Source organism: Embiotoca jacksoni, unplaced genomic scaffold, assembly GCF_022577435.1.
Source record: "Embiotoca jacksoni isolate LCO1_2020_lvr unplaced genomic scaffold, fEmbJac1.0.p SCAF_23, whole genome shotgun sequence".
NCBI lineage: Eukaryota > Metazoa > Chordata > Actinopteri > Embiotocidae > Embiotoca > Embiotoca jacksoni.
In genome coordinates this window covers 6,662,448-6,674,616 of record NW_027185374.1, presented here as the reverse complement: position 1 = coordinate 6,674,616, position 12,169 = coordinate 6,662,448, and the positions used below count along the sequence as shown (strand labels likewise).

Below are 12,169 nucleotides of genomic sequence, written 5' to 3'. Positions count from 1 at the left end.
CGTTGAGAAGAGAGATTGAACGGTAAGTGGATGGTAAAAATGGGTCTTAAGTTTGAGGAGCAGTGAAATTGTGGCTGTGTTCATGCTTTCTGGAAGTCTTGCATTTTGTTTAAATTCGGTTATAATTTTGTAAAAAAAAAAGTGGAGCTAAAATGGGCCAGAAGCCATCCGGTCCTGGTGCTTTGTTATTGGCCATACGATTGAGGGCAGTGACAAGTTCTTCCTGTGTTATTGGTGAGTCAAGCATGTTGGTTTGTTCTTTACTAAGCTGTGGTAGGTCAATACTGTTGAGAAATGAGTTGATATATTGTTGACTTGGTTCCTTTTCTGATGGGTATAGAGTGGCATAAAAGTTTCTGAAGATCTTATTTATCTCAGGTGAATGTGTGGGCTTCCCTGCTGAGTCCTTAATGAAGGAGATTGTTTTTTTTTTTTTCTTTCTTTCTTTCTTTTAATTTGATTTGCCAAGTATTTACCAGATTGTTTGTTAAGGTGGAAGTTTTCTTGACCAAGTCTATGTATTAGGAAAATATTTTTTCTTAAATAGCATGGTATATTCTACAACATGCACATTTCCCAAGCACTAATTTTAACATAATTGTTGTTTTTAATACACACGTTTTTTCTGCTTTTTCAGTTTCTATTGATCACTTAAAATTTGTTGTCAATAAAACAACACTTCCTGCACATTCTTCATATTAAGAGCCCATTGGAATACAGATAATTGTGGCCTTCGGGTCGCATGAAGTTTTTTGATATGAAACATCTAAGCTAAGAAACTGAACACCAAATAAAAAGAACACAAAATGGATGAGAAAGGAAAGAACAAGAAAATGTATTCTTTAATTTCTGAGAAAGCATCAAATTTTATGCAGACTTTCTGAAGTCTTGTTGTCATGTGAGGTTGCCATTCAAACAGAGAAATGCTTGGCAATAAATAGTCTGCCACGATCATAATGTGTCTTTAGTAATTGGCTCACATGTGGATTAAACAAACAATATATATTGTGTTAAGCAGTAACCTTTAGAGACGCTCATAAGCAAATTTTGCCACCAGTGGATGGAGCCAATCGTTGTTGTTTTCAGTCTGTATGTTAAGCTCAGCGAATCATCTACTGTACTTGAACTTATATTTAATGAGCAGACATGAGAACAGTATCGATATTCTCATCTAACTCTGGGCAAGAAATACAAAAAGCATATTTCCCAAATCAGTACACTTTTCCTTTTAAACAGGAGCAGATGAGTAGGAGAAATGAAATATATCTGTATATCACAGTAAAACAGACCGCCTAATACAAGTCTGTTTGCAATAATGGCCTGCTTCTCTCTGAGGTAAATCAAATCCACAGCCACTCTGTAAATTTGCAGCAGATTAAAGTTAAGTCACTGTATGCATGTTTATTATATTGTCTCAGGTTCTAGTATTCGGTGCAACGCACAGACGATTGATGAAGAACATCCTGTTTTAAAATAAAAATAGCTCTAACATTCTTTTGTGTAATGCCATGGTTACAAAGTGTTGGTTTGATATGCTAAAACTCTTCCTCCAACTCTTCCTCGCTCTGCTCTACACCAGACTGACCTCAGTGTGGCCTTCTCAGCATGAGTACGTTTTACTAACTGATGAGACCCGGTTAGCCGATGACATTGAGGTGTAATGAAAGGTGAAATAGTGTTACTCTCCAACATGAGGTTGTAATTGACTCTCCATCATTTCCCTCTCCTGTCCTCATTAAAGCATACAGCATGAACAGGTACTGTGACAACTCTGGCCTGGGGGCCAACACAGCCAGAACCACCAAGCATAAAGCTCCATTCAATCTCTCCTTCTAAGTAAGCCACAGATGGACTGGCTTTGCCTGCAGAGCCCCACAAATCTCTGTCTAGGCAGCGGAAGCTATGAATTAGAATCCAATATCTCCACACTGTATGGTGATAGCATCATCTTTGGTACTGATAACATCCCATTTTACAGAGATAGCATCAGATGGAACAGGGATATCATCACATGCAGGGAAGGGGATTGGGTGCTATCACAGAGATTGCTGCTGTGCTGCTTTAGCCGTAGGGTTTTTTAACCATGATGAGCACCAGGTTGCGATGGCTTGAAGTTTGGTCATTTTCCAAACAGACGAGAGAAAGGAAATGGAAGGGTGGGTGGCCCAAAAAAAACTCCTGATGGAACCCGATTACAGAGGCTTCTTTTTGGAGGCTGGGGGTGACAAAGAGAGGACCTCAGATGCAGCAAAGTTTATCAGAAAAGTTTAAGATTCTCTGCCTTGCTTGGGGTGTTACTGTTCAGTGTGGTAGAAATAAATTAGCTTCCCCGAAATTCAAAGGGTATGTGTTATGTGTGTGTGTGTGTGTGTTACTTCCCCCTTTCATCAACCTCTTTCTCTGAAAAACTGTGCTTCTGTCCCATCCCTTTACACAGTCTTTAAGTGGATATATTACCATTAAAAATAAATGCCTCTAAATGAACACACTGCAAAGAAAAGGCTTCACTCGGCCTGTTTCAAATGCATCAACAGACACTGAGAAAAAAAGACCCAAACTCAGCAATTGATCGATGCTAAAGCCCCACTGTTGAAAAATCTGGAGCCCCATTATAACAGTTAGGGACATCATGAGTTCAGCAAAACAAGCCCTAAAGTTAAATAAGTTATGAGCATAAATTAGATGGAGCAAAGTTTTCTGAATTCTGTGTCACTCTCTTGCAGTGCTCTGGATTCCCTCATGCAAATACAAAGCAAGCTTGCTTATGGTGACCTCAGCAGAATTCAATATTCTCCCAGCTTATACCACCAGCCATTTCCTTTGGCTTTTGTGTAAGGAGCTTTGAGTTTTAGGAAGACACAGTATCAATAAGTGCATTGTTCGAGCGACACTGAGAAGCAGGTATTCAAATAACGTTTTATATTTTCAAAAGGAAAGTGCCCCTGTTTGTTCACAGGGGCAGCAGACTTACATTATTGGTGAGCTTTCAACTCTCCCTGTACCCTCAGGCTACTTTCATTCCTCCACTCCTGACTTTTTTTTTTTTTTTTTTTTTAACATCTGAGCACCTCTGCCCACAGGGGGGAGTCCTGAAGTATGCCTAGTGAGAACAGTTTGACCCTCTTCACTCTCCTTAGTGCAATGCAAATACTCTTGATCTGAGAGGAGCTGCCGGATTTGCGCAATATGATAATTGCTCCTGGTAGCCCACCGACAGCCTGGCGGAGGTTTTGGCTATTTTTGCTGCTCCTTTACTTCAGCCAAAAAAAGGGAACGTGCAAGTATACACTGGGGAATAAGTCAAACTGTCCAAAATGTACCACTCAGCAACTATTTTATGGCAGAAATATATCATTCCTGTCTGTGCCTTGTGTTTGTGTGCCTATATCATTACCATAAATGTATATAGAGTCTGGTTTTCATCTTTCACCTCAGACTGCATATATATCTTTTTAAAAGCATCAAATACATGACACCACTTAGTTCCACAGGGGAAAGGCAAAGTGGACTCAAAAAGAAGTCCCTCTTAAATCAGACACCCCAATAGAAAGATCAACATTTGCTGACATGGATAGCAGGAGCTCATCCAGATTGGTATCCAACCTAAAATCTCAGCAGTGTTTGAGACCACACATGCTGCGATGTCATGGCGGGAGCTAATTAAAATGCGCCCAGTGTCTGTTGTTATGCAGGGATCATATGCCGGAGCATGCGTCTTCGGTGAATCTCCCACAATGCCTGCTGTGACGTTTCCCTCTTTCCAACTACAGACTGGTTTTCTAATTGCTTGCCATCTTTTCTTTTCGGCCTTGATGGTGGTGTGTGCTGCTCGGTGGTGCAGACAAGTGTGGCTGAGTATGACAATCGAGTGATCAGAAGAAGCAACAGGGGGTCCAGAGACCAAATTGTGAGTGTACTTACTCCACAGGTCTGTATTAGGAAATACTGGCCATCATGACAATTAGATGATCATATGAAAACAATGAAGGCCTTGATGTCAGGATCAGGATCAAAGAGGAAACGCACACAAACATAGAAGGAAAATTACATCAACTTCTATTTTCCTGTTGGTCTTGGACTGTGTGTTTGAGTGTTTGAATTAAAGGACTGCGGGTGCCTTGGATGCAGGGTGCAATTCAAGGGAATGCTCTGAGATGGTGCCCCTTTCTGATGCTGCATGTTTGTATGGCTCACAGTGAAAAAAGTTCAAGGTTAAATCATGTTCACAAAAAGCACCATCTGCTAAAGACACCAGCACTGTAGGCGAACTGTCATGGGAGCATCCAAAACAGATCACATACTCCAATTGGTCTGTATAAAGCGAAATGTCCCACAGCCTGAGGTCGGCTTATTTGTACCCGGTGACCCGTGGCGCTGCAAGTCGAATCTGGCCGGCCAATAATTGAAACAGAAAAAATGAAATAAAAAAAGGTGTTTGCAATGTGGTGTTGCTGGCTATTGGAGCCTGGTACTCAAACAAAGTAGTGTGGACATAATGGACGGAGGCCAGGGCAGAGGAGACGGGGGCAGATGGCTTCATCATCAGGGACTCTTTGATGTCTGTTCATAGCATCAAAGACAATGAATGAATCCGGAAAACAATGACCGTGAAAGTACGAACAGACAAAGCTGTATATGGTTTCTAAAACACAGTAAAACAGTGATAAAGACAAAGAAAATGGGGGTTTGACTCTTTATAAATATAAGAAAGAAGAGCTGATTTCAGTATTGACTTTTTCAATAATATTTAAAATGTATAAATCGTTTAATCAAAATATTTTTTTTTTTTAAATTGTGGAAAATTATTGTAGATCTTGAGAATATCCAGGAAAGGTCTATAAACCGCATTGATATATTAAGGGAGCATGAGGAGTTTATGATCGCAACTAGCACTTTGCACACACAAACACGGGTAATGTGACATACATCCCTGCCAAAGGTTTCATAATATTCCCCTATACTGCAGGTGGTGGTAGCGTGCCAAGAAATGTAGCAACGCTCCAACAGAGGTCGTGACTCCAATCAGGCACAACTTTATTTGAATGCTGAGGTCAAGCAGAAATCAGTGGTTACTTTGATGAATAGTACCTACGAAAGCTCATCAGGGTCTGCAACATGTTAGCATAGTTGTTGTGAGCATGTTGAGCCTTTAGCTCAAAGCACTGGAGAAGCTTAGTCTTCTTGTTTGATAAATGACAAACATAACTCATCGATTATTGAACTCGTTGCTGATTAATTTTCTGTCTGTCCACTAGTGTTTCAGAAATATATAAAAGGAAGCAACAGAGCAAGAAAGTGGCCAGGCTAGTGTTGTATAAAGAGATGTCACATGCTTTTCCTCAGATAGCCAAGTTGCAGTAATCCTTCCAGTGATTTCTGCACTATACATCTAAGAGAATTTGAATCAATTGCCCCCCGAGCCCGCCACATGCCAACAGCCACAGCTTTCTTGCACGTCCCGTAGTAACACCTTGAAATGGCAAACCCACGAGGCAGCAGCAGAAAAGCACACATTATACGCTGTGCGGGTGACTGACAAGAACATATATTTATTTGACAATTAAATGGGAAAGCAGACAAGTGTTGCCGCTGCCATGAGTTTGTGTGTGTCTTTGTGTGTGTGGTTGGACGCATATAGGATTTTATTATTAGAAAGCTTCTGTTTTTTCCTCCGAGGAGGGTGGGCGGATGGGAATGGGGCTGACAGAGAGGCCCACTGCGAGGAAGCTGCTGCCTGGCTGGACACAATCCAGTCTCTCCCATCAGTGGGAAGGCCCTGAGGGGGCGTCTATATAATTTAAGAAGTGTGCATATTGATAGACTTGTGAAGAATTAAAACTGTGGTGAAATTGCCAACCACACCCTCATTTACTCTGTGGTTGGTCCTTTGTGGTGCTGTACTTGGCACACCACCCCTCTATGTGATATCCCTGGAGCACGTAGTACTCAAAGTCAGAGAGAGCGAGATGGAAATCTGGACAGCAGTGATGAAAAATGCAATTTTGCTAATGCAAAACTAATTGAAGCCATTTACAGTGATTTGGCCCTCTGTGTTACTGTGGTCCAGATGGTGAGTGTGGTTTATGTTACCCTATGGAAGCTGTTCAAGAATATAAAGTTGAAAATTATTCAACAGTGTGCACAGTAGGAACGCGTCTGGCCTAAATGTTATACAACAATCTCGTATGAATTTATCATTTTAATTAGACATACTAGTATGCAGAGTTGCCAGGTATGTGTGTTTTAAAAAAATATATATTTCTTAAGTGACCTATTTTAATGAGAAATGAAAGAGTGAGACGTGGGGGAAACCTGACCTTAAGTTTTGCTGGGTAAAATTAACATAAACTACCATCAGATGGCAGTGCAAATTAGCTAATTACTGTTAAAGGTCCCATATTGTTTAAATTAAGATTTCAGTTTCTCTTTTTTTTTATTTCTTTTTTTTTATAAACCAGGTCTAGGTGTATTAATACTTTGAAAGTGTCAAAACACCCCATCCACAAAGAAATGCACACAGCCCAAATTCCCATATTCAGCAACTGTGGCATTTGAACTTCCTAAATTTGTGATGTCACAAACTCACTGTCATGTCCAAACATTTATGAGAAAGAAAACACACAGTGGTCAATCCACCGCTGAAAGCTACAAAACTGAAGAAAACGTGTGATTGACCTGGGCATGTGCCACTCAGGAAAGGGTTAGCCAATCAGAAGAGAGTGTCATTGATATCAATGCACTTTAAAGATACAGACACAAAACAGCCTAGTAGAGCCGAGAGAGAAGCTTAAGGGAAGAGATACTGTATAAACTACACTGACATGGATTTTGGTATTTAAAAACAACAAAAAGATCTTCTTTTATATCAGAACTGCAAATAACACATCATAAAAGTGTAAAATATGGGACCTTTAATTAATAATTTTAACACCAACAAAATGTAGTGCTGTGGGTCAAATTGATGGAGGACATCCTTTTCTCAGAGGAGGTCATTTACAGCTTTGTTAATAAAGATTTTTATATTCACAGATAAGAAATAATGATTGCCTCTTTAGTATCAATAGTGTTCAAGATAAGATTGCATTTATTCTGAAGGAAAAATTATTGCTAAAGATGGTCAGTACACATATTGTAGTTGTGGTCTTTTTCACAAGCAAATAATGAGTTATTAATGTATGGGTAGTTTATATTCACATGCAGCATGTAATGTACAACTGATTGTTTTTGACTGAGATGTATAATGTAAAATGTGAGGTAAAAAGTGTCAGAAGTACACATGCAGGTGAAATACATGCTTTAAAGGGAGGTCTGGTGACATAAAAAACGTGAGGTGAAGTTTTAATAATGAATAAAAGCAAACAGTTACTGAAACACTTGGCTTGCTGACTGTTTATTTCCTTATCATTTTAATAATCATAATTCAGACAACACTAACCACCAACACTTGTCGCCAATTGGTCCATCCTTCAGAGTGGTTGAGCAAACGCTAATATGAGCCGAGTTCCCAGACTGTAATCATAGTGAAGAAAACTGAAGCTTTGAGCTACAGTTGGCAAAAACCAGGCTACTGTGCTGCAGAAGTAACACAGGCAAATATGGAGCAAACGTTTGGCACAACTAAGGTCAATATTGTGTGTAGAATATGTGTACATGTATGCAAGTGTATGACAGAAAAACGAAAACAGGAGAAATGTACACACAAACAATTGTTCACATTGGTTGTCAGTCAATAATAAAAACTAAGCTACACACTTGCCAATAATCACGACTGGACACAATAAAAATACACTACAACCGTTGTAAGTACTGATTACATTTTGCCCACGTATGCTCTTTAAAGACGAAGAAACTCGACTCAATTAAAATGTGGAACTTTTGGGGGCAAAGAGAGACTCCGAACACGTTCTGAGGATTAATATTTAATTCTAATGAAAAGATGAGCTGTTATTGCTGTATTAACTTGAAAGTCTGTTTTCGATGAGGTCACATACGCCTTGTATTTTCCACCAACATCACAAAAACCGGCCTTGGGTCTGCTGCCACCCCAGATAACCTCCTCGGCTTCCTACACCACTCAGAATGAGTGTGCCCTGCCCCCCGGTTCCATGCCACTACCAGAGGGGGACAGAGCTGACAGATCCCAAAGTCTGGAGAGACACAGCCGAGACCGCTGTGCCAGGGGATCTGCGTGAGTCTCATCATGACTCTGTTTCAAAGGAGACCCTTCCTCTCCTGCTATTGCCATGCAGAGCTTTTGATCGCCCCTCCCCTCCTTCCCTCCCTCCCTCTCTCTCTCCCTCCCTTCCTCCCTCCTCTCCTGCTGCTCTGTTTTTCAAAAATTTTAATTAAGAGGAAAGACAGAGATGATGAGTGCGAAGTTGTCCCCCTTGACGACAGAAAGAGATGAACGGTGCGTCTGAAACTCTAATTTAAGAGGCCTCACCTTTTCAATTGAAATATTAAAATCAATATGCTCTTTTGCTTTGGCATCCAGAGGGCAAGTGTACAAACTAACGGCCCCGTCTATGGATCAAAAGGGGGAATTGTATGAATGAATGCAAATGCACTCACTCCTTTGCGGAGATGGTGCAGAATACCATGAAATTTGTATCATCAGACAAATTGAAAATAACATGCGATAAATGTTAGAATCGTTCGTGTGCAAACCCTGCCAGGTTAATACGACAACAAAATGTGATCGTCAGGTAACTTATGGCAAATCTGAAATACCTGCATGCATAAACTTTGTTTGTATTTTGTCTCAGGACCTTGTTTCTTCTGTTTTCCTACTTTTAGTTGAATATATTAGCAAAAAGTCGAAAGCACAACAAGAAAAAATTAAGAGCCTATTTTCTACAGAAAAAAAAATATTTCATTAGTTCAGATCACAACAGTAAATAAGAGTGTGAGAAAAGCTGTTTTCAGATGCGGAGAACCCATGTGCATTCACATGACCCAGAGTCTTTTTACTGTGGCCTGTTTCTCACTCATTACATTTTGTTTTGGCAGATGTTTCTGCACTCTCATTAGACTTGGAAAGCTTTCATTATCAACATGCAGGTGCACAGTGCAACCTAAACCATCAATTCATTAAAGGATTAAACTTTTAAGGTGGTTTAGTGCAGAGGTATGCGGTGCGCCTACCTCTAATACAAAATTAAAAGAGAGCTTGCTGAAGGAGAGGCGGTCGACAAGCTTGTCCCGTGATTTCCTCGTGTGGTTATTTTTGTCTGTGCTGCAGGCAGACGAAGAGCTGCCGAGTTGCTTACCTGTGGTCGAGGATGTCCCGTCACCAGACAGGTGAGCTCCAGGGTCTCGCCTTCTCTGATGGTGTAGACTCTCTCCGTGTGCCTCTCCTCCTCAACATTACAGGCGTGCCCTGAGTGGATAATGCGAACACTCGGAGGTGCTGTGGAGAGAGAAAAAAAATAATGTTGGCATTCACAGTAAATGGTGCATTGATTACAATGTTGTCTCACTTAAAACAAGGCTATTCCAAAATGTTGTGCACACAGTTACAGAGCACCCAACGGAGCACCCAAACAACCAGAGGAACAAGAAAAACATAAAGAAGTGACACGGTTTACTTTTATAGCGCTCGCTTTGTCTTCACATTTTTTAAAAGCCGCTAGCAGATCAAAGTCGAGGAAAGCGACTTTCATAAAGTAAACTGCAGTACAATGTTTTGTAGTTCTTATTAGAAGTGACTTGTGGGAAGAGCACTTTAAAAAGACGTGGGGCTGACGCGGCTTGTGATTTAAAAACAAATGTAAGTTTTATGAGGCGTTCAGATGAAAAACAGATAAAATATAAGTAACATTTCACTATTTAAAATATAAATTTATTTTTGTCTAACTATTGGCAGCTCTTTCAAATACAGTGACAACACTTCACAAGTTATTAATGCTTTCTGTTGCAGATAAATATCAGTGATGTTCGTGTAGACAAACATGCTGAATTTTATGTACTTAGTTATGTACACGAGTGTAGAATATCTAAAATATTTCTTTTTTGTGTTAAACATAAACAACACAATAGGCCTGTGATTCACTCCATGCTACCTGGTGAGTATTTGTACCATTGAAGGTGATGATAGGGCACACGTTTTTTTCTGGATTTATTTGTATCGTTTCGAGTCAATATTTGACCCGACAACCCTCTGTGCTGCTTGCAGACTTTTCCGATGCACCTTTGCCCAGGGAGGACGATGTTGATCTCACAGAACATTGAGGGAAACAGATGTTGTAGCTGTGGCCGGACCAATCAATATCACTCAAAAGTGAATCAAAGTGACACTCAATTTGTATCTTAACCGAATTAGCCAGCAGCAGTAATTCAAAACTCTTTGTCGAGTCAAACACTGAGTGTAAACTATTGATGGCAGGCCACCAAACAAGACATCTCATAAATTATCTCCCTCATATCCCCATCCTCCTCCCTTCATTATTATCAAATATCAAGATGGATTTATAAGTCAGTGTAATTAAATGCCAGAAAGGTTTAATTACAACATCTTAAATAAAACAAAAAAAGAAAGACTTTGTAATATTTTGAAACATAACTCTGACTCCAAATTATATATATGATTATTCATTAGGTAAATGTCTTGCAGGGACTGCACAAAATTTCAATATTAAATGAAAACCTGCCATTAGACCATATGGAGAGTGGGTGTCCATATTTAAATTGGTGTGTATGCCCTTTTGAAGCACATTCATTCTCCCGCATAACTTCATAATGCAATCTAATCAGAGATATAAAAATGTGATATTGGCAAATTATACTCAATATTATTCAGCACAGGCACCCTGCAGTGGAGCTCCAAACTACCCACAGCTGTCTGTCCACAGCTGTAATTACTTGCACTGGTGTTCTCCACCACTAAAGTTGACCCTTCTGAGAGTGAGGACATTTGAATCAGTCCAAACACCGACACACAAGTGCTGGTTGTTAAACTGAACAGCGGAAGGAGTCATTAGGTAAACTGCTCCGAAATGATCATTTCCGCTGAAGCTGTGAATCCGCCGTCGCGTGTTACCGACCCCCGACAATACTAGCATCTGTTAAGCATTTCGTCCTCTCCAACTTGCATGATTAGTGAAGAGGTTTGGGATGAGATGATTTAGAGAGCGGATACGGGATATGATTAGGAGGAGAAGTACAAAATGGTGAAAATATGAGGCAGAAATCAGAGACTGTAAGTTTGCCTTTCATGTTGGAGGAGCGGCTTCTTGTGTGGGCCTCTCTCGGCAGAGTCAGCCCCGGCAGCAGACTCGGTTCCACCTCTATCCAGGCTGTGATGCTAATGAGCGCAGCGACACTCCTCCTCCTCCTCCTCCCCCTCCCGCTGCATTGGGAGTCTCAGCCAGAGTGGATCCTTAGCCACGCGCTACCCACTTGTCCCTCCCTAATAGCAGCCACGCTGTCTCGTCTCACTCGGCTTGTTAGTTTAATGCTCCGCTGTGCTTGTCCAAATGCCACGCAGATTGATGAGGGCTGATACTGATGCTAACTAGCTCCTCATAAAGCCTTGCTGGACTTGTCCTGCTCTTACCACGTTCATTGTCTGCCTCTCTCCATTTGGAGACGAATACACTGGTGGTGAATTCCATAGGGGGAGATAAGGGCTTGAGAAATAGGCTCAGTGCAAGAGAGCTTCACGCAACGCAGCCACTTAAAACAAAAAAAAAAAGGCTTAGAAACAAGACCCCAGGGGCACAAGCCAAACAAAGTACTAATGCCATTTACTCCAATGAGCCAGTATCTCTGCAGCGTGCTATCAGTCCTGGAGGAAAGTGGGGAAACACCCATAATTAATGATCTTCAACTGCTGTTGCTCCAACGGCTGCACACACACACTCACATAAACACACACTTGTTCTTTTACACAGACAACACTCCTCCTAAAGCCACAGAAGTAAATAACCCTCTGTTGAGCATACATAATGAGCACACAAATGTTCCAGCAGTCACACGTATAGCCAAGACCTACTCTTTGGCCTGAAGCGTGAACTAAAGTCAGTGTCATTACGACATAATTTGTTTGTTTATGGAAGCCACTTGATACCTTACTGACAGTAACTACTCATAATATATTCAGAGAAGACATCAACGAATGGACATTAATGCTGTGGGATTTAAAGTGTGGGCTGCATGAAATGAGATGTCA

At 40.7% G+C, this 12,169-nt stretch overlaps 1 protein-coding gene across 2 annotated transcripts in view; it reads right to left on the bottom strand.

The window, feature by feature from the left end:
• LOC138203554 (MAM domain-containing glycosylphosphatidylinositol anchor protein 2-like) overlaps nucleotides 1-12,169 on the bottom strand; it is a 182,956-nt gene that overhangs the window by 115,916 nt on the left and 54,871 nt on the right. For both annotated transcript variants that reach the window (XM_069158514.1, XM_069158515.1), the window contains exon 2: nucleotides 9,270-9,409. In XM_069158514.1, coding sequence (XP_069014615.1) covers nucleotides 9,270-9,409 — 140 coding nt within the window. The remainder of the gene's footprint in view (nucleotides 1-9,269; nucleotides 9,410-12,169) is intronic.